This window comes from Perna viridis, chromosome 2, assembly GCF_037379345.1.
Source record: "Perna viridis isolate PV_CMFRI_1.1 ecotype Kerala chromosome 2, ASM3737934v1, whole genome shotgun sequence".
Classification (NCBI taxonomy): domain Eukaryota; kingdom Metazoa; phylum Mollusca; class Bivalvia; order Mytilida; family Mytilidae; genus Perna; species Perna viridis.
The window spans coordinates 11161505-11182357 of record NC_142446.1 but is presented as its reverse complement, the minus strand read 5'-3'; the positions used below and the strand labels follow the sequence as shown (position 1 = coordinate 11182357).

At 32.4% G+C, this 20853-nt stretch overlaps 1 protein-coding gene across 5 annotated transcripts in view; it reads right to left on the bottom strand.

The window, feature by feature from the left end:
- Nucleotides 1-20853, bottom strand: part of LOC148623625 (zinc finger CCCH domain-containing protein 14-like) — a 60827-nt gene that overhangs the window by 30587 nt on the left and 9387 nt on the right. The window contains exons 1-2 of one of the 5 annotated variants that reach the window (XM_088565567.1): nucleotides 4557-4896; nucleotides 873-915 (exon numbers count right to left, since the gene is read on the bottom strand). In XM_088565567.1, the coding sequence (XP_088421693.1) occupies nucleotides 873-915; nucleotides 4557-4592 (79 nt within the window). In that variant the 5' untranslated portion in view covers nucleotides 4593-4896. Of the gene's footprint in view, nucleotides 1-872; nucleotides 916-4556; nucleotides 4897-20853 lie in introns of those variants that run through there. The other 4 variants (XM_088565569.1, XM_088565568.1, XM_088565571.1 and 1 more) reach the window with 4 other exon arrangements.

Genomic DNA, 20853 nt, shown 5'->3' with positions numbered 1-20853 from the left:
TTTAAAAAAAATAATCAAATTTTGCTTTGAAATATTCTAAGTCTTAACTCTTGAGAACAAAAAAAGATTTGGTACATTTCAACCTTAGTGTTAAAAATAATTATTTACTTATCATCAATTTTCAGATATACATATATGTAAGTCAACCATTTTCGTGAAAAATTTCCCTAAAATCTTTGGCCCATCCTTCAATCAGTTCACCAATTGCCCATTAAAAAATATATTTGTTAAAACTCTCTGAAATTGAAAGCCTAACACTGATGTATTTGCCTTCATTTACTTGTAATTTTTATTTTATGTTTATTCATTCTAGTCTACTTTTTCAGTTTCATTTTGAGTACAAATTTCAAAACAAAAACTGTGACATTTGAAACATTTTAACTCACTTTTTACTTTTCTCCTTTGCAATTGAATAAGTTCAAATATTTTTCTGCATTTGAAGAAAACGAAAATAACAACCTTTTGCCATTTATGCACTATTTTATCAAAGGAATAACCAGTCTCTTGAATCAAAATATATAGCTTTATTCTTTAAAAACTAAAAAATTCAATATTTTTGTTGCTCTTATTATGAAAAACCAACAAATTAATGACTTCACAATAATTCACAAAATTAAATACCTATTTAACTTAGCTACTTGTACCTGTCCAGGCAAACAGGTTAAATTTACCTGAGATACCAAAATTACTTTCAATTAATTGATGAGTTGTATTTTAGAAATACGGTAACAGAGATAAACTTCTAAGCATTGTGCAAGGTATACCAGGTATTGGAGGTATACCTGGTATTTATCAGACCATGTTGCGTGCTGTACTGTAACATGGTAGTAGACTCAAATAAATAAAAATACTCAAATCAGTCATCAACTTACCAACATAAGCACCCAGTTCCACAAGTTTGGCTTTAATGGCACTCTGAAAAAAATATGATTAAATGTATATAGTACATAGCATATTTATACATTGTATGTGATAGATTATCATACTTTATACATTTTTTTATTCACACAATGCATTCAGTATTGGATCAAATTAACAGGTACTTTGTTTTATTAAAGGTATTTGTGGAAGATTGACTATGTACATGTACATGTAGTTAATTAATTGATTTACAATTTAATTTTAATTCTCTTGAAAAATAGCAATTTCTTTAAATGTAAATAAATTTGGATATTTTAACCCATGGTACAGCTAAATTCATGTGCTAAAATCAACTAGACATTACCCCTAGCGGAACTAATACCCCTGCAGCCTGTAGAACCCGGTACATTTGGAGACCAATGAGGACATACAATTCATTTTCACAATTTTTATGGTGGATAGACTATGCACTTTTGACACAAAATTTGCTACCATTTCTAAAACACTCAACTCCAAACAGCAATCACTTCTATTTTTTGTTGACAACACGTACACTGAATTTGATTTTTTCCTGAAATATGTACATCTCCATATGGAAATCTAACATTCCATTAAGTTTCATAACAATCCTGCAAGTTGTTAAGAAGTAGTTGCTGACAACGCATGAGATCAAGTTTTGCAGAAAATTGCTTTAGTCCAACAGCCATCATTTTTACAATTTTTGCAAAAATAATAAACTCGTGACAATATGCACATCTCCATATTGTAATCTAACTCTCTATAAAGTTTCATAACAATCCTGCAAGTTGTTGCAGACAACGTATCAGACTTTGTTTTGCTGAAGAATGCCTAAGTTCCAACAGTTGTCATTTCTAAAATTTTTGTCCAAACATAAACACGAACATGAAACCAATATACATTTTGTACCCCTCTCCAAACTTCGTTTGCGGGGGTATAATGAACATGAACTATTAAAACTTTCAATTAAATCTGACATTTGTTACAAATTATTAGTACATGTAGCTTGCACTGCACTAGATATTTAGTCTTCAGCATATTTGCATTTCTGAACAAAAGTTTGTTCTGGTAAAGCTGTACATTTACAGTTTATTTTAAAATTTGATGTTTACATTATTTTTGTTTGCAAAACATAGTTTTAGTAGCATATTTTATTAAGGAAGGAAACATCCTGTGTAGAATACCCCATAAAGAAGCATTAGCAAAAAGTCAAAAACATAGTAATTGCATTTTGTCATTATGACTAAAATTATCTTGAAAAGTAATGTCCTAGATTTTGACTTTAGTGGAACCTAATATTAGCTGTCATAAAAATGTTCAACTTCATATTACCAGCAAATAGCATTTTAGATATTATATGGATGTTACTTGGCAGGTGCTGCTGGCAGAGCAGGACATGCTTACCTTTCCAGAGCACCTTTTCCCCCTTGTTTTTTGTGAGAGTTCATATTATTAGTGCTTTAGCTTTATTGGTGTGATGTCTTGTTTCCTTCATCTTCAGTTTTTACGTGTAATATTTTTTATTCGGTTAGCTACATTGTGTGTGCAGATCTTCTCTGCTTCATGCATTCAGGCCATGTTTTGGGATTTTTATGTATTTGAACCATCCCACTACTGACACTTATTTTTTTTTGCCAATACTTTCTATGAACATAAGCAAAGATTTTAAATTAGCTGCTTCATTACAAATAGTTACCACAATGAAGATAGTTTTTTAGGGTACATTTTTTTAAAGCTTTTAAATCCAATTTCCTTTTAAATTATTACAAACTATAATTTCATACATTTTAAGCAAGATGAAAGACTTGGCATTTCACGTAAGGCTTATCCAGGGAGGTTCTGGTGGTTAGAAATGTTTTGGTCAATTTCATGCAAAATATGAGCAAAATAGCCTGAAACTCCCCTTTTTACCATACAGGAAAATAAATGAATCAAATTGAATTGATTGAACATCTAATCATTCTTGTTATAATGGGAAGTTAATGATTCCTATCATGTCTTCCACTCACAGGTAGAAGATGTAAATACTGAGCCAAATTAACCACACTAGTTGAGTAATCCTTTAGTTATTGGTAGAAGGGTCCAGGGGTTTGATACCCAGCTGATAATGTTGTGAATTTTGTCTCCAGCACTGCCCTCTACAATTACATTTGCCGCCAAACAGAAAAAGGCAAAGTAATGTATTGAAATACATGTACATGTAAGTTTTATTAAGGGTTTGATGTTGGATATGGTCAAAATGGTAAATTGACACTTGAGGTGGGGGAAGTGTGTAGGATGCTTCTTCTCATTGATAGAAGATTTAATAAAATGCTTCAAGTGGTTACAGTCACAACTTCCAAAATCAATCCTAACCTTCCTTTTAAGGTATGGTACTTTGTGGTACAATTTCAAAGAGATCTAGTCCCTTTCACTAAAGTCATTATCTGTATCCTAGTAAAATGCTTGCTTCTTGCCCTTTTTTAAGCCCTTACATGTAATTCCTTAATGGTTCCAGTCACATCACGCAAAAACATTTCAAACCTTCCTTTTGAGGTATGACACCAAGTAGTACAATTCTAAAGATATCTATTCACTCATAGTCAAGTTATATTGTCCAGAATTCAGAAAATGCTTGTTTCTAGCCCCCTTTTACCAGTTTTGGTTCCTCATTCCTAAACTATTCAAATCTTAACTCCCAAAATCAATCCCAGTATGCAGACCATAGTGGTATAGAATATTGTGGATCAATATCCTAGACATACATATGCATTTACATGTACTTGAGTTAAGTACATGTATGTGTAGTTCTTATAAAAAGAAAACTTTTCTCGCCCCTAATTCCAAAATGGTTGGGGCCACAACCCCCAAATTAAATATCAACCTTCCTCTTGTATATCGCACCTCTAGGTAAATTTTAAAAAGATCAACCAGCTATTGCCCGAAAACCAAGTGTCTATGGATGATGAAGACACAGCCGACAACAGTACCATAACATTTGTTGTAGTAATATAAAACCATCCTCCTGCAGCTTAAAATGATCTTTTGGCTCAGTTAGTAGACACATGTAGTTGCATGGCTTACTTTGCCAGGGATTCCAAGGTTGATCCCAGAGTGGTACTGATGTGAATTAAGATTTTGCCAACGTGATCAAGCTCTACAGTTACATACTCCTATGTAAAAGTCATTGAATTCGGTTAGTTCAAGGCTAGCAACAAGTCAGAAAATACACAAGTAGCTTGTCAGGTAACATCTAGAATTGCTGGGGTAAACTTTAAGTGTTGAGAGGGTGGACAGGGGGTTCTTCACCCCTTTCCTTCCCATAGATCACTGTCTAAAACCCTCCTGACCACAGCTTTCCAACCCCTTTCATTTTACCCCCCAGTTGCAGGGCAGACCAAGGATTTGAGTTTGGGGAAGGGGGCATTAATTGAATTAAATGCCAGTCTTTGGATCCGCGCCCGTGTTGTAGTTCCCAGCCATAATCCCACTTTGTGCATTTTTGTTTGCTCCCCGTTCCCTGCCCCTCAACCACCATTCCACACCCTTCAAACAACGATTCCAGTCCCCATAACCCCCGTTCCCCATCCCTCCAATGTTAATGTCTTACGATGGACATGTCATACAATGTATATATTTAGGGGGGATCGAATGTGCTACTTTAAATTCATGGTGAAAAATGAACGTGAATAAAATACCCTTATTTTCTTGCTGATATCTCTTGCTGATTCCATATTGGCGATGCATTCACAGTATATGTCAGGGTATATATTCTCCAGGGGTATTATAGAATTATCCGAATTCTCTAGGGGTATGATAGTGTAGGGGAGAGAAACCTATTACAAATGGTGTGGAAGATTGCTTGGGTATTTAGTTATATCATTTCTGAAACGGACCCATTTACTTGATTGACTAAAGTACTTAATCATTACTATCTGACGGGGTAGTATAGACAAAAAATCGGCGTTCTAACAGCCTGTGACAGAGACTCGTTATAGATATACATTTCATGCTTCTTTACATGAATAAGGATTTTATTTTAATCCATACATATGACAAATGTTTCTAAAAGATAGTTCTCAATATTCCTATTTTTCATGCCTGGAAGTTCAAATATTTGATTGTTTGTATATACTTCCCAAAGTGGTTATTTTTCATGCCTGGTCGTTCAATATTCCGAATTTAGAGAGTAATAGAGAGTAGGCGGAGCTTGTTACCTTTGGAACGGAAGGATAGCGGACACGTAATTTTTCAGCGGAATTTTGAAATATTCTGTTAGATTCCGGTTTTAAAAATCGTTTCTGCTCCGTTCCGTCCCAAAGGTAACAAGCTCCGCCTACTCTTATTAGGGTTCAAAATGTCAACAAAACAGGGACTCTCGTGGAAAATTATCGAAACTTCAATAATAAATGTAATTTTTGTAGCAAATTTGGTATCAGAATACAGGAAAATGATTCCGGAATCGAACTAGGTAGGTGTGACATGCTCAATTTCAACTTGAAAGTCGTTACAAGCGGTTGAAGGGCGGTACTCCGCGGTACCGCTAAATCTCCCCCTTTTTGTAGGCTAAAAACCACTAATTCCACTTCCCATAGGCTTCTATGCTAATTTCACAATATTCAATGGCTTCTCTGGACTTTATCTTAACTTTAACCTGCAGATGACTATATATCAGCATGATTCTACATATGTCAGCTCACAATCCTCAGAATGGCATGTGGGGTTAGCAGACTTGCAGTGCAGTACTGGTCACCGGAAGTGAAGGGTCTATAAATAGCATGGGAAATCCCAGTGTTTTCACAAGATAGGGGTATATTTAAAAATCATTATGGAGATTAGGCTTCACATCACAAGAAGCAAAATGCACCTATAAAATGTACAGAAATGTTTTTCCTTTCAGAAACTGTTTAAATTTTTAAAATAAGATGAGAACTTTTTTCACAGCACTATGAGGAACAGGGGTAATTTCTGCGTAGGACTATTTTTGCGTACGTTCCAAATGCTCATTGGTTGAATTGGTGGTCTGTAACCTAAAGAGTCACTTTTTGTCTTAGAAAAAATAAATAACTATACAGGTATCTTCCTACACACATACTGAATGCATTTGCAAAGTTTCAGTGAAATGTGACAAGCACTTTTTTAAATATTTGATTTTTAAATATAGGGTAACCAAGTTGTGCGAGCAAAAAAGTGAAAATATTCTACCATACTGAAATGCATTAAATATTTGCAAAGAACTTTTTCTGACTTTTCAAATAAAAAATATCAATCACAACTTGTTTTTTAACAATATTAATGAAGAAATAGTTTTAAAAGTAATCATTTTCTGAGAAATTGGTCTATTTTTAAAAATTTATTTCTGACATGCCTCCCCCTTTTTCTTGATCACATGTCAAAAATCCTAAATCTTTAAATTTTCACAAAAGGTGATATATTTGGCTTTAAATTTGTAAATACAGTGTTTTCACATTAAAACATGACCAGTAAAGGGCACCTAAAGCAAAAAAAGTGCTCAATAATGGATTTTCCATGTTGCCATAGGGGAATGCTTATATGGCCTTAACCGCAGTAATGAAAGTGAGTTTTTCCTCATTTCTAACCTAATTTTTGCTCAAATCTACACAAAACTTGATTTCAAGTGCTTATTACTACCATATTTAGGTAAATATAGCCCTCAAAGTTTAATATTTGATATTTTTACTAAATTTTCTACACTTTTTACAAGATAGGACATAAAAATCAGCCAAAAAGACCAATTTTCCATAATTTGGACCTATAACTTAAAAAAATGCATATTTTGAAGGATTTTTGTAGTGTATTCATCTCATGGCAAAGTTAACAAGATCTTCAAGTAGTTTAAAGCTATTTGAAGAAACTTTTCATTTTGCCATGGCTTCAGCTTAAGGCTAAAAACCACTAATTCCACTTCCCATAGGCTTCTATGCTAATTTCACAATATTCAATGGCTTCTCTGGACTTTACCTTAACTTTAACCTGCAGATGACTATATATCAGCATGATTCTACATATGTCAGCTCACAATCCTCAGAATGGCATGTGGGGTTAGCAGACTTGCAGTGCAGTACTGGTCACCGGAAGTGAAGGGTCTATAAATAGCATGGGAAATCCCAGTGTTTTCACAAGATAGGGGTATATTTAAAAATCATTATGGAGATTAGGCTTCACATCACAAGAAGCAAAATGCACCTATAAAATGTACAGAAATGTTTTTCCTTTCAGAAACTGTTTAAATTTTTAAAATAAGATGAGAACTTTTTTCACAGCACTATGAGGAACAGGGGTAATTTCTGCGTAGGACTATTTTTGCGTACGTTCCAAATGCTCATTGGTTGAATTGGTGGTCTGTAACCTAAAGAGTCACTTTTTGTCTTAGAAAAAATAAATAACTATACAGGTATCTTCCTACACACATACTGAATGCATTTGCAAAGTTTCAGTGAAATGTGACAAGCACTTTTTTAAATATTTGATTTTTAAATATAGGGTAACCAAGTTGTGCGAGCAAAAAAGTGAAAATATTCTACCATACTGAAATGCATTAAATATTTGCAAAGAACTTTTTCTGACTTTTCAAATAAAAAATATCAATCACAACTTGTTTTTTAACAATATTAATGAAGAAATAGTTTTAAAAGTAATCATTTTCTGAGAAATTGGTCTATTTTTAAAAATTTATTTCTGACATGCCTCCCCCTTTTTCTTGATCACATGTCAAAAATCCTAAATCTTTAAATTTTCACAAAAGGTGATATATTTGGCTTTAAATTTGTAAATACAGTGTTTTCACATTAAAACATGACCAGTAAAGGGCACCTAAAGCAAAAAAAGTGCTCAATAATGGATTTTCCATGTTGCCATAGGGGAATGCTTATATGGCCTTAACCGCAGTAATGAAAGTGAGTTTTTCCTCATTTCTAACCTAATTTTTGCTCAAATCTACACAAAACTTGATTTCAAGTGCTTATTACTACCATATTTAGGTAAATATAGCCCTCAAAGTTTAATATTTGATATTTTTACTAAATTTTCTACACTTTTTACAAGATAGGACATAAAAATCAGCCAAAAAGACCAATTTTCCATAATTTGGACCTATAACTTAAAAAAATGCATATTTTGAAGGATTTTTGTAGTGTATTCCTCTCATGGCAAAGTTAACAAGATCTTCAAGTAGTTTAAAGCTATTTGAAGAAACTTTTCATTTTGCCATGGCTTCAGCTTAAGGCTAAAAACCACTAATTCCACTTCCCATAGGCTTCTATGCTAATTTCACAATATTCAATGGCTTCTCTGGACTTTACCTTAACTTTAACCTGCAGATGACTATATATCAGCATGATTCTACATATGTCAGCTCACAATCCTCAGAATGGCATGTGGGGTTAGCAGACTTGCAGTGCAGTACTGGTCACCGGAAGTGAAGGGTCTATAAATAGCATGGGAAATCCCAGTGTTTTCACAAGATAGGGGTATATTTAAAAATCATTATGGAGATTAGGCTTCACATCACAAGAAGCAAAATGCACCTATAAAATGTACAGAAATGTTTTTCCTTTCAGAAACTGTTTAAATTTTTAAAATAAGATGAGAACTTTTTTCACAGCACTATGAGGAACAGGGGTAATTTCTGCGTAGGACTATTTTTGCGTACGTTCCAAATGCTCATTGGTTGAATTGGTGGTCTGTAACCTAAAGAGTCACTTTTTGTCTTAGAAAAAATAAATAACTATACAGGTATCTTCCTACACACATACTGAATGCATTTGCAAAGTTTCAGTGAAATGTGACAAGCACTTTTTTAAATATTTGATTTTTAAATATAGGGTAACCAAGTTGTGCGAGCAAAAAAGTGAAAATATTCTACCATACTGAAATGCATTAAATATTTGCAAAGAACTTTTTCTGACTTTTCAAATAAAAAATATCAATCACAACTTGTTTTTTAACAATATTAATGAAGAAATAGTTTTAAAAGTAATCATTTTCTGAGAAATTGGTCTATTTTTAAAAATTTATTTCTGACATGCCTCCCCCTTTTTCTTGATCACATGTCAAAAATCCTAAATCTTTAAATTTTCACAAAAGGTGATATATTTGGCTTTAAATTTGTAAATACAGTGTTTCACATTAAAACATGACCAGTAAAGGGCACCTAAAGCAAAAAAAGTGCTCAATAATGGATTTTCCATGTTGCCATAGGGGAATGCTTATATGGCCTTAACCGCAGTAATGAAAGTGAGTTTTTCCTCATTTCTAACCTAATTTTTGCTCAAATCTACACAAAACTTGATTTCAAGTGCTTATTACTACCATATTTAGGTAAATATAGCCCTCAAAGTTTAATATTTGATATTTTTACTAAATTTTCTACACTTTTTACAAGATAGGACATAAAAATCAGCCAAAAAGACCAATTTTCCATAATTTGGACCTATAACTTAAAAAAATGCATATTTTGAAGGATTTTTGTAGTGTATTCCTCTCATGGCAAAGTTAACAAGATCTTCAAGTAGTTTAAAGCTATTTGAAGAAACTTTTCATTTTGCCATGGCTTCAGCTTAAGGCTAAAAACCACTAATTCCACTTCCCATAGGCTTCTATGCTAATTTCACAATATTCAATGGCTTCTCTGGACTTTACCTTAACTTTAACCTGCAGATGACTATATATCAGCATGATTCTACATATGTCAGCTCACAATCCTCAGAATGGCATGTGGGGTTAGCAGACTTGCAGTGCAGTACTGGTCACCGGAAGTGAAGGGTCTATAAATAGCATGGGAAATCCCAGTGTTTTCACAAGATAGGGGTATATTTAAAAATCATTATGGAGATTAGGCTTCACATCACAAGAAGCAAAATGCACCTATAAAATGTACAGAAATGTTTTTCCTTTCAGAAACTGTTTAAATTTTTAAAATAAGATGAGAACTTTTTTCACAGCACTATGAGGAACAGGGGTAATTTCTGCGTAGGACTATTTTTGCGTACGTTCCAAATGCTCATTGGTTGAATTGGTGGTCTGTAACCTAAAGAGTCACTTTTTGTCTTAGAAAAAATAAATAACTATACAGGTATCTTCCTACACACATACTGAATGCATTTGCAAAGTTTCAGTGAAATGTGACAAGCACTTTTTTAAATATTTGATTTTTAAATATAGGGTAACCAAGTTGTGCGAGCAAAAAAGTGAAAATATTCTACCATACTGAAATGCATTAAATATTTGCAAAGAACTTTTTCTGACTTTTCAAATAAAAAATATCAATCACAACTTGTTTTTTAACAATATTAATGAAGAAATAGTTTTAAAAGTAATCATTTTCTGAGAAATTGGTCTATTTTTAAAAATTTATTTCTGACATGCCTCCCCCTTTTTCTTGATCACATGTCAAAAATCCTAAATCTTTAAATTTTCACAAAAGGTGATATATTTGGCTTTAAATTTGTAAATACAGTGTTTTCACATTAAAACATGACCAGTAAAGGGCACCTAAAGCAAAAAAAGTGCTCAATAATGGATTTTCCATGTTGCCATAGGGGAATGCTTATATGGCCTTAACCGCAGTAATGAAAGTGAGTTTTTCCTCATTTCTAACCTAATTTTTGCTCAAATCTACACAAAACTTGATTTCAAGTGCTTATTACTACCATATTTAGGTAAATATAGCCCTCAAAGTTTAATATTTGATATTTTTACTAAATTTTCTACACTTTTTACAAGATAGGACATAAAAATCAGCCAAAAAGACCAATTTTCCATAATTTGGACCTATAACTTAAAAAAATGCATATTTTGAAGGATTTTTGTAGTGTATTCCTCTCATGGCAAAGTTAACAAGATCTTCAAGTAGTTTAAAGCTATTTGAAGAAACTTTTCATTTTGCCATGGCTTCAGCTTAAGGCTAAAAACCACTAATTCCACTTCCCATAGGCTTCTATGCTAATTTCACAATATTCAATGGCTTCTCTGGACTTTACCTTAACTTTAACCTGCAGATGACTATATATCAGCATGATTCTACATATGTCAGCTCACAATCCTCAGAATGGCATGTGGGGTTAGCAGACTTGCAGTGCAGTACTGGTCACCGGAAGTGAAGGGTCTATAAATAGCATGGGAAATCCCAGTGTTTTCACAAGATAGGGGTATATTTAAAAATCATTATGGAGATTAGGCTTCACATCACAAGAAGCAAAATGCACCTATAAAATGTACAGAAATGTTTTTCCTTTCAGAAACTGTTTAAATTTTTAAAATAAGATGAGAACTTTTTTCACAGCACTATGAGGAACAGGGGTAATTTCTGCGTAGGACTATTTTTGCGTACGTTCCAAATGCTCATTGGTTGAATTGGTGGTCTGTAACCTAAAGAGTCACTTTTTGTCTTAGAAAAAATAAATAACTATACAGGTATCTTCCTACACACATACTGAATGCATTTGCAAAGTTTCAGTGAAATGTGACAAGCACTTTTTTAAATATTTGATTTTTAAATATAGGGTAACCAAGTTGTGCGAGCAAAAAAGTGAAAATATTCTACCATACTGAAATGCATTAAATATTTGCAAAGAACTTTTTCTGACTTTTCAAATAAAAAATATCAATCACAACTTGTTTTTTAACAATATTAATGAAGAAATAGTTTTAAAAGTAATCATTTTCTGAGAAATTGGTCTATTTTTAAAAATTTATTTCTGACATGCCTCCCCCTTTTTCTTGATCACATGTCAAAAATCCTAAATCTTTAAATTTTCACAAAAGGTGATATATTTGGCTTTAAATTTGTAAATACAGTGTTTTCACATTAAAACATGACCAGTAAAGGGCACCTAAAGCAAAAAAAGTGCTCAATAATGGATTTTCCATGTTGCCATAGGGGAATGCTTATATGGCCTTAACCGCAGTAATGAAAGTGAGTTTTTCCTCATTTCTAACCTAATTTTTGCTCAAATCTACACAAAACTTGATTTCAAGTGCTTATTACTACCATATTTAGGTAAATATAGCCCTCAAAGTTTAATATTTGATATTTTTACTAAATTTTCTACACTTTTTACAAGATAGGACATAAAAATCAGCCAAAAAGACCAATTTTCCATAATTTGGACCTATAACTTAAAAAAATGCATATTTTGAAGGATTTTTGTAGTGTATTCCTCTCATGGCAAAGTTAACAAGATCTTCAAGTAGTTTAAAGCTATTTGAAGAAACTTTTCATTTTGCCATGGCTTCAGCTTAAGGCTAAAAACCACTAATTCCACTTCCCATAGGCTTCTATGCTAATTTCACAATATTCAATGGCTTCTCTGGACTTTACCTTAACTTTAACCTGCAGATGACTATATATCAGCATGATTCTACATATGTCAGCTCACAATCCTCAGAATGGCATGTGGGGTTAGCAGACTTGCAGTGCAGTACTGGTCACCGGAAGTGAAGGGTCTATAAATAGCATGGGAAATCCCAGTGTTTTCACAAGATAGGGGTATATTTAAAAATCATTATGGAGATTAGGCTTCACATCACAAGAAGCAAAATGCACCTATAAAATGTACAGAAATGTTTTTCCTTTCAGAAACTGTTTAAATTTTTAAAATAAGATGAGAACTTTTTTCACAGCACTATGAGGAACAGGGGTAATTTCTGCGTAGGACTATTTTTGCGTACGTTCCAAATGCTCATTGGTTGAATTGGTGGTCTGTAACCTAAAGAGTCACTTTTTGTCTTAGAAAAAATAAATAACTATACAGGTATCTTCCTACACACATACTGAATGCATTTGCAAAGTTTCAGTGAAATGTGACAAGCACTTTTTTAAATATTTGATTTTTAAATATAGGGTAACCAAGTTGTGCGAGCAAAAAAGTGAAAATATTCTACCATACTGAAATGCATTAAATATTTGCAAAGAACTTTTTCTGACTTTTCAAATAAAAAATATCAATCACAACTTGTTTTTTAACAATATTAATGAAGAAATAGTTTTAAAAGTAATCATTTTCTGAGAAATTGGTCTATTTTTAAAAATTTATTTCTGACATGCCTCCCCCTTTTTCTTGATCACATGTCAAAAATCCTAAATCTTTAAATTTTCACAAAAGGTGATATATTTGGCTTTAAATTTGTAAATACAGTGTTTTCACATTAAAACATGACCAGTAAAGGGCACCTAAAGCAAAAAAAGTGCTCAATAATGGATTTTCCATGTTGCCATAGGGGAATGCTTATATGGCCTTAACCGCAGTAATGAAAGTGAGTTTTTCCTCATTTCTAACCTAATTTTTGCTCAAATCTACACAAAACTTGATTTCAAGTGCTTATTACTACCATATTTAGGTAAATATAGCCCTCAAAGTTTAATATTTGATATTTTTACTAAATTTTCTACACTTTTTACAAGATAGGACATAAAAATCAGCCAAAAAGACCAATTTTCCATAATTTGGACCTATAACTTAAAAAAATGCATATTTTGAAGGATTTTTGTAGTGTATTCCTCTCATGGCAAAGTTAACAAGATCTTCAAGTAGTTTAAAGCTATTTGAAGAAACTTTTCATTTTGCCATGGCTTCAGCTTAAGGCTAAAAACCACTAATTCCACTTCCCATAGGCTTCTATGCTAATTTCACAATATTCAATGGCTTCTCTGGACTTTACCTTAACTTTAACCTGCAGATGACTATATATCAGCATGATTCTACATATGTCAGCTCACAATCCTCAGAATGGCATGTGGGGTTAGCAGACTTGCAGTGCAGTACTGGTCACCGGAAGTGAAGGGTCTATAAATAGCATGGGAAATCCCAGTGTTTTCACAAGATAGGGGTATATTTAAAAATCATTATGGAGATTAGGCTTCACATCACAAGAAGCAAAATGCACCTATAAAATGTACAGAAATGTTTTTCCTTTCAGAAACTGTTTAAATTTTTAAAATAAGATGAGAACTTTTTTCACAGCACTATGAGGAACAGGGGTAATTTCTGCGTAGGACTATTTTTGCGTACGTTCCAAATGCTCATTGGTTGAATTGGTGGTCTGTAACCTAAAGAGTCACTTTTTGTCTTAGAAAAAATAAATAACTATACAGGTATCTTCCTACACACATACTGAATGCATTTGCAAAGTTTCAGTGAAATGTGACAAGCACTTTTTTAAATATTTGATTTTTAAATATAGGGTAACCAAGTTGTGCGAGCAAAAAAGTGAAAATATTCTACCATACTGAAATGCATTAAATATTTGCAAAGAACTTTTTCTGACTTTTCAAATAAAAAATATCAATCACAACTTGTTTTTTAACAATATTAATGAAGAAATAGTTTTAAAAGTAATCATTTTCTGAGAAATTGGTCTATTTTTAAAAATTTATTTCTGACATGCCTCCCCCTTTTTCTTGATCACATGTCAAAAATCCTAAATCTTTAAATTTTCACAAAAGGTGATATATTTGGCTTTAAATTTGTAAATACAGTGTTTTCACATTAAAACATGACCAGTAAAGGGCACCTAAAGCAAAAAAAGTGCTCAATAATGGATTTTCCATGTTGCCATAGGGGAATGCTTATATGGCCTTAACCGCAGTAATGAAAGTGAGTTTTTCCTCATTTCTAACCTAATTTTTGCTCAAATCTACACAAAACTTGATTTCAAGTGCTTATTACTACCATATTTAGGTAAATATAGCCCTCAAAGTTTAATATTTGATATTTTTACTAAATTTTCTACACTTTTTACAAGATAGGACATAAAAATCAGCCAAAAAGACCAATTTTCCATAATTTGGACCTATAACTTAAAAAAATGCATATTTTGAAGGATTTTTGTAGTGTATTCCTCTCATGGCAAAGTTAACAAGATCTTCAAGTAGTTTAAAGCTATTTGAAGAAACTTTTCATTTTGCCATGGCTTCAGCTTAAGGCTAAAAACCACTAATTCCACTTCCCATAGGCTTCTATGCTAATTTCACAATATTCAATGGCTTCTCTGGACTTTACCTTAACTTTAACCTGCAGATGACTATATATCAGCATGATTCTACATATGTCAGCTCACAATCCTCAGAATGGCATGTGGGGTTAGCAGACTTGCAGTGCAGTACTGGTCACCGGAAGTGAAGGGTCTATAAATAGCATGGGAAATCCCAGTGTTTTCACAAGATAGGGGTATATTTAAAAATCATTATGGAGATTAGGCTTCACATCACAAGAAGCAAAATGCACCTATAAAATGTACAGAAATGTTTTTCCTTTCAGAAACTGTTTAAATTTTTAAAATAAGATGAGAACTTTTTTCACAGCACTATGAGGAACAGGGGTAATTTCTGCGTAGGACTATTTTTGCGTACGTTCCAAATGCTCATTGGTTGAATTGGTGGTCTGTAACCTAAAGAGTCACTTTTTGTCTTAGAAAAAATAAATAACTATACAGGTATCTTCCTACACACATACTGAATGCATTTGCAAAGTTTCAGTGAAATGTGACAAGCACTTTTTTAAATATTTGATTTTTAAATATAGGGTAACCAAGTTGTGCGAGCAAAAAAGTGAAAATATTCTACCATACTGAAATGCATTAAATATTTGCAAAGAACTTTTTCTGACTTTTCAAATAAAAAATATCAATCACAACTTGTTTTTTAACAATATTAATGAAGAAATAGTTTTAAAAGTAATCATTTTCTGAGAAATTGGTCTATTTTTAAAAATTTATTTCTGACATGCCTCCCCCTTTTTCTTGATCACATGTCAAAAATCCTAAATCTTTAAATTTTCACAAAAGGTGATATATTTGGCTTTAAATTTGTAAATACAGTGTTTTCACATTAAAACATGACCAGTAAAGGGCACCTAAAGCAAAAAAAGTGCTCAATAATGGATTTTCCATGTTGCCATAGGGGAATGCTTATATGGCCTTAACCGCAGTAATGAAAGTGAGTTTTTCCTCATTTCTAACCTAATTTTTGCTCAAATCTACACAAAACTTGATTTCAAGTGCTTATTACTACCATATTTAGGTAAATATAGCCCTCAAAGTTTAATATTTGATATTTTTACTAAATTTTCTACACTTTTTACAAGATAGGACATAAAAATCAGCCAAAAAGACCAATTTTCCATAATTTGGACCTATAACTTAAAAAAATGCATATTTTGAAGGATTTTTGTAGTGTATTCCTCTCATGGCAAAGTTAACAAGATCTTCAAGTAGTTTAAAGCTATTTGAAGAAACTTTTCATTTTGCCATGGCTTCAGCTTAAGGCTAAAAACCACTAATTCCACTTCCCATAGGCTTCTATGCTAATTTCACAATATTCAATGGCTTCTCTGGACTTTACCTTAACTTTAACCTGCAGATGACTATATATCAGCATGATTCTACATATGTCAGCTCACAATCCTCAGAATGGCATGTGGGGTTAGCAGACTTGCAGTGCAGTACTGGTCACCGGAAGTGAAGGGTCTATAAATAGCATGGGAAATCCCAGTGTTTTCACAAGATAGGGGTATATTTAAAAATCATTATGGAGATTAGGCTTCACATCACAAGAAGCAAAATGCACCTATAAAATGTACAGAAATGTTTTTCCTTTCAGAAACTGTTTAAATTTTTAAAATAAGATGAGAACTTTTTTCACAGCACTATGAGGAACAGGGGTAATTTCTGCGTAGGACTATTTTTGCGTACGTTCCAAATGCTCATTGGTTGAATTGGTGGTCTGTAACCTAAAGAGTCACTTTTTGTCTTAGAAAAAATAAATAACTATACAGGTATCTTCCTACACACATACTGAATGCATTTGCAAAGTTTCAGTGAAATGTGACAAGCACTTTTTTAAATATTTGATTTTTAAATATAGGGTAACCAAGTTGTGCGAGCAAAAAAGTGAAAATATTCTACCATACTGAAATGCATTAAATATTTGCAAAGAACTTTTTCTGACTTTTCAAATAAAAAATATCAATCACAACTTGTTTTTTAACAATATTAATGAAGAAATAGTTTTAAAAGTAATCATTTTCTGAGAAATTGGTCTATTTTTAAAAATTTATTTCTGACATGCCTCCCCCTTTTTCTTGATCACATGTCAAAAATCCTAAATCTTTAAATTTTCACAAAAGGTGATATATTTGGCTTTAAATTTGTAAATACAGTGTTTTCACATTAAAACATGACCAGTAAAGGGCACCTAAAGCAAAAAAAGTGCTCAATAATGGATTTTCCATGTTGCCATAGGGGAATGCTTATATGGCCTTAACCGCAGTAATGAAAGTGAGTTTTTCCTCATTTCTAACCTAATTTTTGCTCAAATCTACACAAAACTTGATTTCAAGTGCTTATTACTACCATATTTAGGTAAATATAGCCCTCAAAGTTTAATATTTGATATTTTTACTAAATTTTCTACACTTTTTACAAGATAGGACATAAAAATCAGCCAAAAAGACCAATTTTCCATAATTTGGACCTATAACTTAAAAAAATGCATATTTTGAAGGATTTTTGTAGTGTATTCCTCTCATGGCAAAGTTAACAAGATCTTCAAGTAGTTTAAAGCTATTTGAAGAAACTTTTCATTTTGCCATGGCTTCAGCTTAAGGCTAAAAACCACTAATTCCACTTCCCATAGGCTTCTATGCTAATTTCACAATATTCAATGGCTTCTCTGGACTTTACCTTAACTTTAACCTGCAGATGACTATATATCAGCATGATTCTACATATGTCAGCTCACAATCCTCAGAATGGCATGTGGGGTTAGCAGACTTGCAGTGCAGTACTGGTCACCGGAAGTGAAGGGTCTATAAATAGCATGGGAAATCCCAGTGTTTTCACAAGATAGGGGTATATTTAAAAATCATTATGGAGATTAGGCTTCACATCACAAGAAGCAAAATGCACCTATAAAATGTACAGAAATGTTTTTCCTTTCAGAAACTGTTTAAATTTTTAAAATAAGATGAGAACTTTTTTCACAGCACTATGAGGAACAGGGGTAATTTCTGCGTAGGACTATTTTTGCGTACGTTCCAAATGCTCATTGGTTGAATTGGTGGTCTGTAACCTAAAGAGTCACTTTTTGTCTTAGAAAAAATAAATAACTATACAGGTATCTTCCTACACACATACTGAATGCATTTGCAAAGTTTCAGTGAAATGTGACAAGCACTTTTTTAAATATTTGATTTTTAAATATAGGGTAACCAAGTTGTGCGAGCAAAAAAGTGAAAATATTCTACCATACTGAAATGCATTAAATATTTGCAAAGAACTTTTTCTGACTTTTCAAATAAAAAATATCAATCACAACTTGTTTTTTAACAATATTAATGAAGAAATAGTTTTAAAAGTAATCATTTTCTGAGAAATTGGTCTATTTTTAAAAATTTATTTCTGACATGCCTCCCCCTTTTTCTTGATCACATGTCAAAAATCCTAAATCTTTAAATTTTCACAAAAGGTGATATATTTGGCTTTAAATTTGTAAATACAGTGTTTTCACATTAAAACATGACCAGTAAAGGGCACCTAAAGCAAAAAAAGTGCTCAATAATGGATTTTCCATGTTGCCATAGGGGAATGCTTATATGGCCTTAACCGCAGTAATGAAAGTGAGTTTTTCCTCATTTCTAACCTAATTTTTGCTCAAATCTACACAAAACTTGATTTCAAGTGCTTATTACTACCATATTTAGGTAAATATAGCCCTCAAAGTTTAATATTTGATATTTTTACTAAATTTTCTACACTTTTTACAAGATAGGACATAAAAATCAGCCAAAAAGACCAATTTTCCATAATTTGGACCTATAACTTAAAAAAATGCATATTTTGAAGGATTTTTGTAGTGTATTCCTCTCATGGCAAAGTTAACAAGATCTTCAAGTAGTTTAAAGCTATTTGAAGAAACTTTTCATTTTGCCATGGCTTCAGCTTAAGGCTAAAAACCACTAATTCCACTTCCCATAGGCTTCTATGCTAATTTCACAATATTCAATGGCTTCTCTGGACTTTACCTTAACTTTAACCTGCAGATGACTATATATCAGCATGATTCTACATATGTCAGCTCACAATCCTCAGAATGGCATGTGGGGTTAGCAGACTTGCAGTGCAGTACTGGTCACCGGAAGTGAAGGGTCTATAAATAGCATGGGAAATCCCAGTGTTTTCACAAGATAGGGGTATATTTAAAAATCATTATGGAGATTAGGCTTCACATCACAAGAAGCAAAATGCACCTATAAAATGTACAGAAATGTTTTTCCTTTCAGAAACTGTTTAAATTTTTAAAATAAGATGAGAACTTTTTTCACAGCACTATGAGGAACAGGGGTAATTTCTGCGTAGGACTATTTTTGCGTACGTTCCAAATGCTCATTGGTTGAATTGGTGGTCTGTAACCTAAAGAGTCACTTTTTGTCTTAGAAAAAATAAATAACTATACAGGTATCTTCCTACACACATACTGAATGCATTTGCAAAGTTTCAGTGAAATGTGACAAGCACTTTTTTAAATATTTGATTTTTAAATATAGGGTAACCAAGTTGTGCGAGCAAAAAAGTGAAAATATTCTACCATACTGAAATGCATTAAATATTTGCAAAGAACTTTTTCTGACTTTTCAAATAAAAAATATCAATCACAACTTGTTTTTTAACAATATTAATGAAGAAATAGTTTTAAAAGTAATCATTTTCTGAGAAATTGGTCTATTTTTAAAAATTTATTTCTGACATGCCTCCCCCTTTTTCTTGATCACATGTCAAAAATCCTAAATCTTTAAATTTTCACAAAAGGTGATATATTTGGCTTTAAATTTGTAAATACAGTGTTTTCACATTAAAACATGACCAGTAAAGGGCACCTAAAGCAAAAAAAGTGCTCAATAATGGATTTTCCATGTTGCCATAGGGGAATGCTTATATGGCCTTAACCGCAGTAATGAAAGTGAGTTTTTCCTCATTTCTAACCTAATTTTTGCTCAAATCTACACAAAACTTGATTTCAAGTGCTTATTACTACCATATTTAGGTAAATATAGCCCTCAAAGTTTAATATTTGATATTTTTACTAAATTTTCTACACTTTTTACAAGATAGGACATAAAAATCAGCCAAAAAGACCAATTTTCCATAATTTGGACCTATAACTTAAAAAAATGCATATTTTGAAGGATTTTTGTAGTGTATTCCTCTCATGGCAAAGTTAACAAGATCTTCAAGTAGTTTAAAGCTATTTGAAGAAACTTTTCATTTTGCCATGGCTTCAGCTTAAGGCTAAAAACCACTAATTCCACTTCCCATAGGCTTCTATGCTAATTTCACAATATTCAATGGCTTCTCTGGACTTTACCTTAACTTTAACCTGCAGATGACTATATATCAGCATGATTCTACATATGTCAGCTCACAATCCTCAGAATGGCATGTGGGGTTAGCAGACTTGCAGTGCAGTACTGGTCACCGGAAGTGAAGGGTCTATAAATAGCATGGGAAATCCCAGTGTTTTCACAAGATAGGGGTATATTTAAAAATCATTATGGAGATTAGGCTTCACATCACAAGAAGCAAAATGCACCTATAAAATGTACAGAAATGTTTTTCCTTTCAGAAACTGTTTAAATTTTTAAAATAAGATGAGAACTTTTTTCACAGCACTATGAGGAACAGGGGTAATTTCTGCGTAGGACTATTTTTGCGTACGTTCCAAATGCTCATTGGTTGAATTGGTGGTCTGTAACCTAAAGAGTCACTTTTTGTCTTAGAAAAAATAAATAACTATACAGGTATCTTCCTACACACATACTGAATGCATTTGCAAAGTTTCAGTGAAATGTGACAAGCACTTTTTTAAATATTTGATTTTTAAATATAGGGTAACCAAGTTGTGCGAGCAAAAAAGTGAAAATATTCTACCATACTGAAATGCATTAAATATTTGCAAAGAACTTTTTCTGACTTTTCAAA